General features: G+C 44.9%; 1 protein-coding gene and 1 long non-coding RNA gene across 8 annotated transcripts in view; one reads left to right on the top strand and one right to left on the bottom strand.

Annotated features, from left to right (window-relative positions):
- Positions 1 to 13,017, top strand: part of LOC311442866 — a 33,392-nt gene extending 20,375 nt beyond the window's left edge. The window contains exons 5-6 of one of the 2 annotated variants that reach the window (XR_014696920.1): positions 11,789 to 11,832; positions 12,911 to 13,017. This is a non-coding gene — a long non-coding RNA (uncharacterized lncRNA). Of the gene's footprint in view, positions 1 to 8,270; positions 11,757 to 11,788; positions 11,833 to 12,910 lie in introns of those variants that run through there. The other variant, XR_014696921.1, reaches the window with a different exon arrangement.
- LOC311442865 (uncharacterized protein) overlaps positions 1 to 15,376 on the bottom strand; it is a gene marked incomplete at its 3' end in the record, with an annotated part of 65,429 nt that overhangs the window by 28,199 nt on the left and 21,854 nt on the right. Inside the window, exons 2-3 of one of the 6 annotated variants that reach the window (XM_084532552.1) lie at positions 1,959 to 2,080; positions 777 to 911 (exon numbers count right to left, since the gene is read on the bottom strand). The exons of 2 other annotated variants lie outside the window; for them this stretch is intronic. In XM_084532552.1, coding sequence (XP_084388678.1) covers positions 863 to 911; positions 1,959 to 2,080 — 171 coding nt within the window. Of the gene's footprint in view, positions 1 to 776; positions 912 to 1,200; positions 1,334 to 1,958; positions 2,081 to 14,600; positions 14,727 to 15,376 lie in introns of those variants that run through there. 3 more of the 6 variants (XM_084532551.1, XR_014696919.1, XM_084532550.1) reach the window with 3 other exon arrangements.

Here is a 15,376-nt window from a genome sequence, read left to right as displayed (position 1 = left end):
TGTTCTAACTCTGCATCACAATTTAAGGTGACCCTAATCTGCTCCAAGCAATCTGTGACTCAGCAGGCGTTATAACCATATCCTGCCCAGCTCAGTAGGAGAGGCAACGTGGATGCACACACGGAGAGGGGTGCAGTGGCTCTGCAGGCAGGTATCTCATCTGCCAGCTTCACGCAGTGCTCTCTGCAGGTACAACTTCAGGACTTTTCAGATCACAGCAGGGCAAGGACAGAGAAGGGGGCTTGTCCCCCATGGCACCATGCCCTGTCAAAGCAGTGGAAACCACACAGCAGGTCTGCAGAGGCTGCAATTCCTGTAGGACATAGGAGATAAGAGCAATGACGTTTGGTCACACCATCCAGCCCAGTGATTTCGGATGTCCAATGACGAGTATGGGGACAGAGCTCATACCGGACAGTATTTTGTGGCACACACTCCCAGAGGCTTTCTAAACCAAAGGCTGCAAGTAGATCAAGTGTAACACCCACCAACTTCCAGCTGAAGTCTCCTCCTTAAGCCTCTTATTCTACCCACCCTGAAACCACCAAAGGTTATCATGTGGCTTGGGAAGAAAGCAGACGTGCTCCTAGTCTGTTCCGCAGAGGATAAGCCTCTACAATCACAGGAGAAGATCCAGGATCCTTAAACTCAGAACTCCCTTGAGGGGCATGCAGCTCTTCACGATGTCCACATCACCACGGAGTCATCTCAGAAATTCACACAGGTCAGACAGCGAGGTGACTCCCTGCTCAGAGTCAACTCCTGCTTCCCAGGCTCCAAGAAGATCAATCTGGGCATTTCTCCCCATGCCCTGTAGCTTGTACAACCATCCGGGTTCTTCATTGCTGCTGTATTTACGTTGTCATTTATTACTGAAGTGAGACAAGGAACACAAGTGATTCAGCAGATCACTAAGGAGCAAAAAGAAAGGAGGAGCGTTTGTCATTCTTGCTGAAACAGCTTTAAAGTTGTTTGTATGTGTTTGTGTGTAACTGGACAGAGGGAACGAGTGTCCCGTAGGTGAGCAGCTGTCAAGAAAAGGCCGGCATTACTGCTGAGGTGTCAGGCCAGCCGTCATGGCACAGATGTGCTGAAGCTACGCTGGGTTTCTGCACAGATGTTGCTTGCCAGCATCAGTTCAGAGCCAGCTGCTGTGGATGGCTGGATATGGGGCCTGGGTTTCCTACAGAAATTCTGGGAGGGTAAATGGCAAAGGTCATCTGGTTTGGATGGAAACCCTGGTGCTCTGTCCAGATGCAAGGAGTCAGTTTAGAAATCAGATTAATGCTGTATGCAAGGATTTCTGAGCCAGCAAGTTGGGCTGTGCTTCATACTGCAATCAAAGAAATTAGAGGCAGCAAAAGGTTACATCATCCAGGTCTTAATCCAGAGATACACGTACTAAAAAACATGGCACATGGTTAAATGCTTTGCTAGGTCAGAGACCTAATTTGCTCCCTGTCAGTAGGGCTGTTCTCTATCATGGACATTGTTTGGGCTAATTAGACTGTGCTCCTGGCCATTGCGAGAGCAAAACCCAAGGCATGAATCCTCTGGCACTTCTAAGTGCTGTCAGCGTTTTGCAGATAACAACAAATAATAATAACAACCTTTGTGTTTGAGGGTTGTGCTCGGGGTGGTTTCAGGGGTGATCAGATCTGGCAGGAGGATTTCCAGGCCAATCAGGACAGCCCCAGCCCTGTGTGAAAGATGCCCCAGATACGATCCTGAATGCAGAGTTATTTTTGTGCCCTTTTTTACCTCCCCTCTGCCTCCAGTTTCTAACCGTTCTCGTGGATCATCCCTCCCCAGTTCTTAGACTTTAAATGCTAACCTGCATCTTTGCTAGGTCTGATTTAAGGTTTATGAAGTACATTTGTTATTGCATGGCTGATGTGCGTACAAAATGAACTTCCATGCACCTACACACAGAGGCTGATGGTTATTAACAAGCTCACCTGTTCCTGGATTCACCTACTCGTTGCAGCTGGTTTGTAAACTTGCAAGAAACGGCCCTTCCTGCACCCGTGTGTGTGTGCAGAGCCCAATCTTCTTCCCTCATCAGCACACACAGGCACCGCTGCAATGCAAACAACATTCATAATGCCATAATGCTTGCTACACGTGCAAATTTGACACATCATCGGGCACATATTTTGTGCATGAAATTCCACAGTCGGCTTCAAGATAACACGCTCCTTCAACATTGTCTGTACTTTCCTTTCCGAGAGCTAGATTTATTTTTTAACCCAGCTGAAACATTTCCTATTAAAGACACTGAGGACAATCCTGGGTTAAAGACCAGTGCTACCTGTTTTTTAAAAATTAAGGTTTGTCTGCCTCCTTTGCAGGCTTTTTAAGCCGTGTGCCTGCCACTCACATTTCTCGGGGACCGGAGGCCAGCAGGGCTGGCTGCGAACACTAGGTGGCACTTCGCAGCCAGGAAGGTTAGCAGCTTACACAACTCCATGGAAACCTCATTTATTGCCCTCATTCACAGGGCAAGACTTTTTGCTCACCGTGTCCTCACCACCTCATTGGTCCTAATTCAGCGTTTAGTCCGCAGAGAAAAACCCGGTCAGTTCCCAGACAAATTCTCACCTTCACCAAAGGATAAATCTCTGGTGGTGTGATTAGTTCATGATGAACTCTAGCTTACATTAATATCAGTCAAACGACTTCGTGCTCTGCCTCAAGTTGCAGCACATGCACGGAGCATCAGCACGCCAATTGCTAGGCCAGACACTCCAAAAGCTGTAAAATCTTCCTCCCAGTGAAAAGACAAACCTGGACCCAGCAGTGATCTTGCTGCCACTTACAAAGTGCAGCATCAGGACAGGAGGGTGCCCCTTCAGATTTAGATTCTTCCTGCCTCCCCTGTCGAGTTGTGTCTGGTGCTTCATGGATAATTGCAAAAGGCCAGGTGTTGCCCCCAGTTCATGCCTGGAATTTGCCAGGCAGTGGCACAAGGGAGCAGAGCGTGGTGCTGTTACTCACAGCCATGCTGCAACAGAGGGTCGAAAAAATGGTCCAGCCCCACAGAGCAAAATTCTCCAGGCTCAGAGCTCACAGCATTCACCCAGAGAACAAACACACCCTGCGTGTATGTGCACGAGCATCCTCATGCCTTGGGAAAACGCAGCCATTGCTTCAGACAAGCTGGGCAGAGGACAAGTTCTTCAAAAAGGTTTTGTGGGAATGCAAGCTCTCATTTTACTTCAGCCCACTCTAAATCCCAGGGCTGGGCTGCAGACTCTGCTATGTTCAATTCCAGGACAACAAGGAGGAGCGCTCTGCAGTGGGACCACTTGCTTTCTAAGGCACTGTGATAAAAAGGCAAGTAAAGGGGCAGGTCCAGGCAGCACAGGGGACAAGCATTTTCCTTTTGCTATATGGAAACAGTGGCAGGGAAACACCCAGGTATCTCAGATGCTTCTCCCCAGGTTGGCTGAGGACAAGGAGCTGCCCTTTTCCCTGCTGTAGCTGGTTCGAGGGCCAGCGCTCATGGGAACGTGGCCTCTTTTATTTACCCCCGAGGCTACTCTGGAATAGGAACCCACAGCCAGCCTCAGCCTGCCTTGCACAGCAGGTACGTGAACGTGGTCCCGAGCATCCTCCTCCTCTCCAGGAAGCTGAGGTTTACCCCACCCCCTGCCCAGTCAGGCCTCCGGGCAGCACCAAGCCCATCGAGTGCCCTGCAAGCAGGGCAAGAAAGCAGGCTGAGGCCATGGTAAACAACTTGCTGCTATCTATTTAGGTGCAAGGGTAAACTGCCGCTGAACGCACAGCAAACGTGACGCACAGGAGGCTTAAGATTGCCTTCAGCACTAAGGTTTTGCGTGGGGAGCAGCAAGCACAGCTGGAGTCCATCCTCCTAGCATTTGCGGCCCTCTGCTGAGCTCTGCCCCATGGCACCTTGCAGGGAGCTGTGCAGGCTGCATTGCCACACAGGGCAGGGCACTGCGGACAGGGAAATGCTGGTGAGCACAGTCCTACCTCTGGGCAGGCAGAGCGGCTGCGTCCTGCTGTGGCATGGGAACAGTCACACCGTGTGCTGAGCCCATGCCCTCCTTCACCCCTTCCTCCAGACATCTCCCAGCTGAGATCCAGGGGAGATCTCCCACTGGTGCTGCTTCACCTGTTTTGGTAACCTTTTTCGTTCTTTGTATAGCCATTATCCCTTCATCCTTTTGATAAGGCTTCCACCTCGACTGACTGTCAGCTGCTGTTACTCAAACGGAGCTGCAGCGCTTGGCCTGGCTTGATCTTTCCCAAGGTCTTTCTTAGCTGCTTTCAAAACAGATACGCACCTCCCACCTTTTGTAGCGATCTCTCTCTCTTCTTTCTTTTAAATAAAAGATATCTACATTTTTAAGCCATCACCTGGATTATTTCTTTATCCTTTCATCCTTTCCTGTCTCCTCACCAAGGTCAGTGCTTCATTGTTTGGAAGTATTTCTTAGCCTTCCCTCCATCAGATCACTGGACCTCTTTTTTCCCCAGCTACCCAACTGTCTCCTGTCCCTAGCTCCCCTCCAGCGACTTGCTGCAGTCTGTGAACCGGTCATGCTGCGGAATGGCAGACTGCACATCTGTACAGCTTCCCCTTATTCCAGGAAGAGCTGAACGATTCTCAAAAACAATTCCAGCTTCTGCTGCAGGAATTGATTCCAGAAAATATTTTCCTGTGGTTTGATTTCATGTTACTCCCCCTTGTTTTGTTCTGCCTCTGGTTAATATTGTTTCCCAGCTCCTCCAACAAACCATGGGCACATTTAGGAGGATGTTTGTCTAAGGACTGACTAGAGACCTGAAATTGTATCCCAGTCCCACAGCCACAGCTAAACAGCACTGGCAGCTACCACCATGCTGCTGCTGGCCTCCACTGTTGGTGGTGGCTTCATCAGTGACGGCACAGACAGTGAAACAGCGGCTGTGACACCAGAAAGGCCGTGCCTAGGGCCAGAGGGGGCCACACATCAGTGGCACCAGTCCAGCAAAGGCTCAGCCTGGCTCATGGACCGGGGAGGATGAGGAAAAGCTCCTGCTCATGGTCCTCCTGAGGAGGGAGCCACAGACGCCCAAGGTGGCTGGGCACGGGACGCCTCACTACTAATGCTGGCACCCAACACTCCCGGCCTCATCCAGTATTGTCTGTGCTGAAAAAGCTTCCAAACCAAGCAGACAACAGATTGCAGCATATTCTTCCATTCTTCCCTCATCACAGAGTATAGCCCTATTAACCTAATAAAGAAGCTTCAATCTCTTTTCAGTTCAGGAGAATTCTCCCCATTGTTTCCAAAGAATTCTTTCTGGATGTACTGCCAAGAGCGTGCATTTTCTGTCCTGTTCCAAGTTGCTTGAAATAACAAAGAATTATCCTTACAATTAAGATCAGGCTGTACAATTTAGATACGTGCCTTAAAAGAGTTATTATTCTCTGCCAGAGATGTATTGTTCTTCCCCATTTAATTTTATTTACTTTTTTTTAGTGGATGCAACAGTTACGCTGTCATTTATCGGAGAAGAAGGAAGCAGCAGCTGCAGAGCTGTGTATATAAAATAAACACAATGTGGATGAAGCTATCAGAAGCTTGGATTTCAAGGAGGAGAGGGGGAGGATTGCTTTTAATAAGATCTTGTGTCAGTAAAGTTGTGAGACGGAACTGCAGGGTCTTACCTATTAAAAAAAGGAGTGGGAACAAATTCTTTTCTTTAATGGAACAGCAGTGTTAGCTGCATGCATACAGACAGAGGGCTTAATTTAAAAAGTAAAAAGCAATTTGGTCATTCATGTTCAGACTTCGGGCACTCCACAGAGCATGCCAAACACACTCGCTTCTTTTTAACCCTTTGGCTGCAAGGCCTGTACGATATGGAAGAGGCAAAGCCACGGTGCATTTGTTGAGCTGAACAGAACTCTTTTCTCCCTCGAGGTGCTGGGGAGGCAGCCAGCTGATCCCCGGGAAAGGCAGGTGGGAGGCAGGCGGCCTGCCCCCAGCTCTGACGCGGCTTTGTTGTGTTAGCTTGCGTGAATCGTTTCGCTTGCCATCGGTACAAACACAGATGCTGATGCTATCAGTGGCTGCTGCTTGTTTGTTTATTCATCTGTACTAAAACCAGTGACTAGGAAGCCCCAGCAAGCATGAGAGCACCCAGACCAGAGCGCTGTACGAGAGCCAACTGCAATTGTACTCGGCGAGTTTGCAGCCGAGTGCCACAACATCGCATGCCGTGACATGAATCTGCCCCATCCCTCACAGGCTCATGCAGCGGCGGGCTGTGCTAGCTTGGAAGGGTGCCTAAACCGCTCTGAGGCTGCACTCACACAATGAAACGTCTGTCCTGAAACCAACAGAGGCAACTGCAGACGTGGGCTTGGTGGCTCGACCCACGCTGCACAACGTAAGGGGGTCGGTGGCTCTGGGGTGTCCCGTTTGGGAGGTCCGTGCACCTCGTGCAGTGCATCCAAGCAGAGGGGGGACAGGAGCAGGGTCAGTCAGGCATGTAATAGGGTTGGATGAACATCCTTATTGCAGGTGTGTTACAATAAAGCTGAAAACATTTTGTAATAAGAGATTCAGGTGATGAGAGTGATAACAGACACGCTCCTCCACTGCACCACGTCTGTTCAGGCAGCGACCTCACTGCAGCTGGAGCCAAGCTCGCTCCGGACAACTCAACCAACCAACTGCGGCTGTGTTTTCATAAACATGCAAACACACACACACACAGCTCTATTGCGGGCATTATTTCATTAACAGCATAATTGTGCAGAATAGGTAAGTATTTTCTATAATTGTATAATCAGCATATAATTATATAGAGCAGAAAATATAAACATAAATTAAATAGGTGAATGCATTTATTATTCAGATATAAATTTCAGTGGTAACTGAAATCATGCCACTGTGTACGTGTCTGTAATTAATAGAGCACTGCAATGAAAGATGTTGTATTTATATAACTGCCTGATAGAGCTACACCACCTTTGCTGTAAGACACAGGTTGCAGTGACGCTGCTTACAGAGGCATCAGAAGACTCTAGCCACGCAGCTGCATTTGAAGCCTGCTGCCAGCATAAGGGAAGTCCTTCTCCTTCTCACTCTGCTGAAAAACTAACAGCCATAACAAAAGGAAATAGGTGTAGCTTCTGCTTTGCAGCTGCATTTGCACAGCAAGGCCTCATCATGCAAGGAAAGCAGCATCTCCACCTGCCCGCATGGAGAAATGGGAGCACAGCTGACTGCACACACTCCTCCGAGGCACAAAGAGCTGCACTGGGAAGTCAAAGGAGAAAGGGCTTCTCTTCCTAGTTCAGCCCCAGGCCTTAGCCTGCCTACCTCCTGGACTTAAAACATGGCAATAGTCAGTAAAACGGAGGCAGCCAGAAGTGGTGTTATTTTTTAAGAAGATGCTGTGCTTTTAAATGACGTGACTACAGCATCTTGTGCTAGAGAATATGAAATCAGCATCTAGACCTCTTAGACCCAACAACCCAGCCTGACAAAAAGTAGTACGGAAATTCTGATAGAAAAGGTGCTTAGATCGTTGACCTCCTTTCACTCCTGCTTCTGCTTATGTGAGCTGTAGTTGGCCACTGGAGGCAGATTTAGGTCTCTAAGGTTTTATGTCTCATCTAGAGGAGCCATATTCCAGAAAAACAAACCCATTAGCCCAAGCATCTTCCAAGAGAAATGTTTTATCATATGGAACGGCTCAGGGATTCAGCCTTCAACGAGGACTGTGCTTCGATCACAGATGGGATCTTGGGAACTGCACTAAATCACAGATGGTATATTTTTTCCTATAATTCACAAAATGGGCTATTTCCACTGCTTGCCGTTGTGTTTTTTTTCCCCTTCTCTGATTTTTCTATTTTGCACATAGCAATTGCAAACATAGATACAATTTTTATAAAAGGGCCCTTGAAAACATTTTCTTTTAATGGTGCATGTAATCTTTTCCTGCTCAGTACATCTAACACCAACATGTCATGCTTTTCAGAAATTAAAACATAGTTAATTTTAATAGGATTGGGTTTATGGTTTATATGTTTTGCTTATTTATATTCTGTGTCATTTCTATTTTCTTGGATAAGCTCGAAATTCCCTTGTTATCTCTTGAAATACTGTGTCAGCCACGAGCTACTTTCTAGACTGAGACATGGCAGCCTCTGCTGTTGCCCACTCGTGGGCTGCAGGAAACTGGCAGATCCCACATTTGTACTCCTTACAGTCTGTCTTATCTTAATTCTGTGTTATCACCAGCTTAAGAAAGCAGCACAGCCCAAATTCACCCCATCAAACTTTGGCCCTCAGCTGCAGCAATGTACTCAGGCACCCTACAAAACCCCTGGAAGAGGGTCAGAGGAAGAGGGCGGAAGGAGGGAGGGGAGGAGAGGGAGAGAAAGGAGTGCCCCGGCCACCAGCGAGTCGCTCTGGAGAAGCTTCTCTCTCTACTGTCTACAGCAGGAGCCTAAGGCAGGCAGGTACTTCACCGAAGTTGGAGAAGGGAAAAGAATTTGGACATCCTCCAAACAACTTAGTCTTAAAACATAAAACAACAGATGGAAACAGAGAGATATGGGGGTCCACAAACAGTCAATGAGATTGTGATAGGAGTTTGCGTAATGCACGCCAGTCTCTGCGCATCAGTGCAGAGCCTCTTCCGAGCTGCTAAGTGACAGCAAAAAAAAGCCAAAATTACATTTAATACTTGCCTGAAATTGCTTCATTGTTTTCCATGTAAACTGCTGCTGTAGCTGGCACAAAGGTTTTATTTGTTTGCTGGTAGGACAGGCTATACAATACGAATAAGAGAAAAGGTAGCTATGAGCAAATCTCTGTTCATCCACGATTCAAAAAGATTTAGAGCTCCACATGTTGATAGCAGGATAGAAACAACCGGGCTCCCACCAGCAGCATGCTGTGATCCAACCTCTGGGGATCCTTTTCTATATCCATTTAACTTTTCCACCTCATTTGCTATCACAAGCTGCTCAAATGCTGTTGTCATTTTGTTTCTGTTTTGTATTTACTGATGTTATCAAATATTACACTTCACTGGAGGGTAATCTAGGCAGCATTGCATGCCCTCTTCAGTACAGAGCTGCTCAAACATTCGCGTCTCAGCCCCAAAGCCAAACAGCGAATCAAACCAAAACCCTATGCAAGTCAATGGGAATCTTTCCACCAGGCTTTCAATCAGCCTTTTTGAGAGTATTTCTAATGCACGTTAAATCAGGATTGAATAATCCTTTGGCAATGACAGGAGCTCAGGGTTGTCGGAGCTCAGGACAGACTCACGTTCAGGCAGAGTTCAGGGGCTGCTTGGCTCACACGGGTAGCCGGGCTTTCTGTGCTTTGTGCTGATTTTTCTCACTCTCAGGAAGAGTGCTCAGCAATATCCCCTGGTCACAGACAGAGATTTTGACCTGCTAAAGGACAGCACCAAATCCACCATCAACGCTTCTGCCTGCAATGTGATCCCACTTGCTACCACTCGTAACTGCACAAAACTCATGACCTCACACCAAGACCTTGCCAACGCACCTCTCTTACACCCTGCCTGTTTCTGTGAGCCAGAAGCATGGGACTTTGTGGGCTAGGTGTTGTTTCTGGAAATAATCTATCCCCCATGCTTTTTCTCCTCATTTAGCATATTTTTGTTGTTGGCCTCCAAGTTTCCACAGCCTCCTGTATCCTTCTCCACTATTTAAATAGGCACTTGTGTTAAATAATATTTCTTTGTGTGTGATTTTTTTGGACTCTACTAGTATCCTGTTGATGTGCTCCCTCTCCCAAAGCTCTCTGGTGTCAAAGTGGTGCTGTACTACCACTCCGGTTGCCTTCTTGGCTGACAACGTGAGAAAAGTTGAGGAAAGGGCCAGGCGTTTGTATTTTTCACGAACCCAGGATGCTAAAAAGGGTGTATGAGGGGCAGTGCTCTGACTGCATCTCGGAAATGTCCCCATGAGGGAGCTCCGCAGCTGGAATGGATCCTGCTCCTGGGTTTTAATGCTCACGCAGCCTCTCCCGTATGGCTCAGCTATTCAGCCTTTATGAGACGGAAGTGGCTATGAGCCTAAACACTAGAGATGTAGTGAGCTTGTAGTCACACCACACATGATTTAGTGAATAACTGATGCAAGGCAAAAAGATGGCAGAGCTCTGTGATCTAACAGCTGTGCAAACAGGCTAGAGAATTTAAAATTCAGGAAGCTGTATCTGCAGGAAAGCATTTAAAAAAAAATCCCTAGTGCCACATCTGGTGGCATCAAATTGTCATTATGACATGGTATTTAAGATGATTTAATGGGTTTATTGCCGAGTAAGAACCTTGGAGTTTGCTTAAACTACTGTGCATTAAAAGGATGTAACTCTTTAAATGATATTCTGACAAAGTACTGCCTAAACAGTTCATTATCTCCCAGGAACACACACGTATGTATCTCAGCATGTGTGTATATGGCAGCAAACAGATCGATAGACAGGAAGACGAATACAGCTGCTATCTCCATGCACGTGTATTTAACAACATACTACAGCGGACTCGCATGTTGCAGGAGCTATTTTTTGGAAAAATTTGTTCACTCCCCTTTGTCCTTCGCTCTTCTACACCTCATACATCCATACAGCAGGCAAGATTTCTGTCCACCTTAATTACTTCTCGCTTAGGGCACTGAATCAATGGGTGGTTTTGAAACAAAGGATTGAGCTACTAAAAACAGCCTGGCAAAGCGTCTGGGAAAGGTTACTGATTATAGATGACTTCTAAGAAAAGGTGTCGAGGAAAAGAAAAGGTGTCTCTATTCTTGCTGAATAATTTTAATGTGACTTACTGTTTCTTTCACCTTTAGTTCCCGGAACAGTTCTCATTTCCTCTGAATGTTCTGACTTCTTATCTCAGGCCCTTTCAGCTTGTTGATTTTAAATTCAATCTGGCTAATTCAAATTCAAGGCACACTGCTCCTGAAGTCTTTCACCATCCCCTGATTCCACAGAAGGGGGCTGTTAATAGTATGGGGTTTTGTCAGTGAGGAGCGGCGCAAACTTCCTTTTACACTTATTCCTTTCATACTAGATTGACACATTTCGTTGCAAGCTAGTCAGACGGCCTTGCTGCAGGTGTCTAACTTGGGTGATTCTCTCTCTGTGACCGCACACAGAACACAGGTTTCCCACCAAAGGTGCTCTGATGCACACCTCAGATGCCTTACGTGAACAATAAAGCTCATCACCAAGGAAATGATAAGACAAAGCAGATTTGCCTAACTGGACATATTCCTGAATAATCCCATGAAGTCACCAGGAGCTTTTCCATCATCTGTGGCAATTTTCCACCATCAATGCATTTGCCTTTTAGCATTTGAATAAACTGTCAGAGCACAGTCTGCCTCTGCTAGCCAGCCCTTCATGCATGTAAAATGAAAGCGAAAAAGGCAGCTTTTCACTGATCAGGCACAATTAGCTGCTCAGACACCTAGAGTGACCTAGCATGGAGCTCCCCATGGCCCAGGTGAGCCATCACCGACATCTGCAGTAACGCGCCTGGTTCATGAGGGGATGCCCCCCACGCCACCACACACGGCTCCGTTGAGCTGCGTCCCTGCTGCTGACCCTCCTCCGTGCGGTCCCACACAGGCAAAGCCAGCTCGCAGACAGCTTTTACTGACAGTCTGCCCTACAGCATTATGCTGCCTGTTTACATCTCTGACTTGAATTTTTTATGTATCTATAACAAATAACATCTATTTATTTATTTTTTTTCCCTTTGTAAAATCCAGCTCTTACAAGGCAGGAAGGAAGCTGGAGTTTGTTTCCTCTGAAAGTAAGTCATCTTCATTTCAAAACTGAAAGGGGTCTTCAACAGCCAAAGGGTTGGTTTTTCTTTCTTTCTTTTTTTTTTTTATTCAGTAAGAGTTTGATAGTGAATAATTGTAAGAGGGAAAAAATCACCTCAGGTTGTATATTGCCACTTCCTCTTGCATTGCAGTTAATGCAAACCTTTGATTAGCCTGCTGAAGAGACCACACATTCAATAATTTGAAGCAAAAGGTTAATGGTGTTATTACAACTATTATCCCTTTTAAAATCATTATCCTCTTGTTTTTTATGTCTATATTACCTTCACCTTTCCATGAACCCACTTTACCAGCTGTTTCCCTCTGTCATAAAGTTTGCTGAACATCATCCTAGGAATAGGATAAATGCCATGTTTTATCAATCAAGCCTAAGGGAATTCTCAGCTTCTCATAACCCAAACTGTAAAGGGAGACTATTACAAAGTTTCTATTTTGATTTTTAAATTGGCCATGAGTGAAATACACAGTTAATGTCAAGGTGCAAAATGCTGCAATTAAGACACCATTTTTTCTTGGGAAGTTTTATAGATTAGCGAAGTATGAAAACTGGAGACTTAGAAGAGACTAATCAATTGTCATTTTTAAATTGGTTATTTGTTAGAAGGATAAATAGTCCCAAGCAAAAAATGCCCAGAATGACCAAAATTAAGATAAAGAAAATGCACAAAGCAGAGGTGATAGGAGTCCAGTTCTAAATCATCTTCCCAATTTAGGCATTTAAATTGTATTGAGTATCAGGAAGACTTGTGCTCCTGTCCCTAATATTGGAAAATGTGGGTTAAATTCCTAAAATTTCATAGTGAGATTGACCTCTGAATGCATGGCAGTATCCAAGACATTTGAAAGTGCTCCCTGCCCTCCAGAGACACTAAGATGATACAGATTGTCTAACTTCAGCCACCTACACTGGGGTCTCTATCAATATTTGAGCTAAGTCTTTGCTCTTTATAACAGAGAACTTCTTGGTGCATTTTTTTTTCTTTTTTTTTTTTTCTTTTTGTACAGTTGGCATCATCTGTAATCCACTTCCACTTTTTTTTTCAGATCCTGAGGATACCATTAGTCAGCATCTTTATTGGTTATATACTGAGTCCAGGGTCTAACAGTGGGCTTAGAAGAACATGTCCACAAGGAAGCAATTTCCAGTTTGCTTAATTAAGTAAAAAAAAAAAATAAAGCATGAAAGAAATGAAAGGCCTTAAAACAATCATTTTTTTAAAGTGTTCAGTCTTCTGAATGCCAAATAAAAACAGGACACTTTTCCTAGAATTTGAAAAGAATCTGTTAATGATAATACCTCTACATGAAAATACCTTCCTTGCAGAATGGCAACAGCACAGCATTTACTGAGCTCTTAGTAAAATAAATGAAGTGCTCTGTGATTGCTTCCTTTGAACACGGAAAAATACAGGTAGCGCATACTAATGTTTTTCAACAATAGTGTCTATCAGGGAAAAGCTTTGATCTGTACAGATGTTTAAGCAGAACAAAATGTAGGCTTCGCCTATGCCACTTTTATAATCATGGATGCACAGGAGAAGTTAATGCCTGTATAACTTAGAGCGTTGCTGGCAGCAGAAATGAGACATTTTCTTTTTCTCATTTTTAAATTCCAAACATTTGGCTACCAACTTCTGAATGGTAATTCAAGAACAAAAAAGGGAAATTTTTGCCATGTGAAAGATGCAATAAGAGGCAAATTCCCACTACGAAAGACCCGTGATTGACGTGGTCTTGTCATTATCATTGAAAATAATCTTCCAGTGTGTTATAATGACAAGAGGATGTGTAATGTTATTCTGATACAAGAAAAGACTGTGTACATCCATTGATCCAAAGAATTCTAATTCACCCTACAGAGGAAGATAAGAATCACTACAGCAGGCAGTTAAAAGTCCATCTAGACCGGTATCCTGGCTCTGACAATGCCTAATACTTCATATTTCAGAAGAAAATGTCAAAATAGGAGCCCCATTGTGAGCATTTCTAAAAATGAACAGTATTAATAGTAAGTGTGTTCTTATCTCCCATGCTTTTCACTGCTAGCCGACCATTATTGGCTTCCACAACAATAGTTACTGTAGCAAGTGAGTTTTATGTGTGCTCTTCTTTTATATTTATGCATATATGCATAGCTGCATATATATACGTGTGTCTATAACACACAGATAATGCATACACATGCAGTAACTGAAATGATAATAAGTCCTAACATTTAAGAATTCATGTGCTTTTTTTAAAAGGAAATGCAAGCCTAACCAGTTTTTGTCAGCCAAGCTTTTTCATTTCTGTTTTAATCACAGCTTGAACTAGTTAACAAGAAATTTCTCCAATAAATGTTTAAATATTTTAAAAATGTGGTCAGCTCACTAATGGTTTTAAAAAAGACACCTGGTAAAGTTTAAACACAGAATTCCAGGTTTAGGGAAATGGGCCTCACGATAAGCAACATAAAAGATTCAACTTTCTCAACTTTTCAAAGGAAACATTTGTGAGAGTAGCTAGAAAAAAATAGCAAGAAAAATAGCTAGAAAAATTAGATCTCTAGAAAAGTCCACATTCAGCAGTGTGAGTGATTTGATCTGATCTCATACAAAGCAGCAAAACAACAATTTGCTATTTAGAATATAGCATTATCGTTTGTACTTTGAATCGAGACATAATTTCCTTGCAGCTAGCTGAATAAAAATCAGAGGTGACTAGAAAGAATAATGGTGTTGCCATCTCCCGGTACCTTTAAGATGAAATTCAGTGTCTTTCTAGGCTACGTGCTCTGATCCAGTGTTTGTGACAGTCTTTGCTTGCATGCACATGAAGGGGGAGCGCGATCTGACTCCAATCATCCCGGTCTCCCCAGGGCCTGGGAAATGAATTGAGAGATTGAGATTCCCTTCCATAATGGGACACACTCATAAAAGGTGAGGCTCTGCCCTAAGACAATAATTAGATTTCGTGCCCTGCAGCATCAGCTGGTTACCGGTAAATGTAAGAGGATTTTTCCCCCAGGTTTGTCAGTCAGCTTCCATCAGTGGGGGCATTTTTTTGAAGGGGAGGCAGGAGCTACTTGTCCTCTCTTGTGACACCAAGGATATGCTTACAGGTTCAAGGTTGTTTTGGTCACTAGGTTTTAGGGAAAGAAGGTGGGGTGTTTCAGAGTGTGCTTGGTTTTCTGCCTTCTGCCATCCAGGGCTGATTTCTTGGTGGGACCACACAGGGAAACCCTACCTCCCCAGACCTTACCAGTGCCAACACCGTACTTTCCTCCATTCCCTTCCTGTGCTAGGCACTGAAAGTACTTGATAAGCGAAATGGTGGCTTGGCCTTTAAGTTTGATCTAAAGCACTCAAGGAAAACTTAGCAGCTTGTGCTATTGGGTAGGCTTGACTAGATGGACTGAACTCTGGGCAGATCCTACAAACTCCAAACCCTTCCTTGGTGTTACAAGGAAAAAGGCTCCGTGTCATGGAACTCCAAGCTACTTGGTTATGAGGTAGAGTATCTGAATGTGTT

Source organism: Aythya ferina (genome assembly GCF_964211825.1).
Source record: "Aythya ferina genome assembly, chromosome: 11".
Lineage (NCBI taxonomy): Eukaryota > Metazoa > Chordata > Aves > Anseriformes > Anatidae > Aythya > Aythya ferina.
Note: the sequence above shows the minus strand (reverse complement) of the source record. Positions and strands in the feature narration are given on the sequence as shown.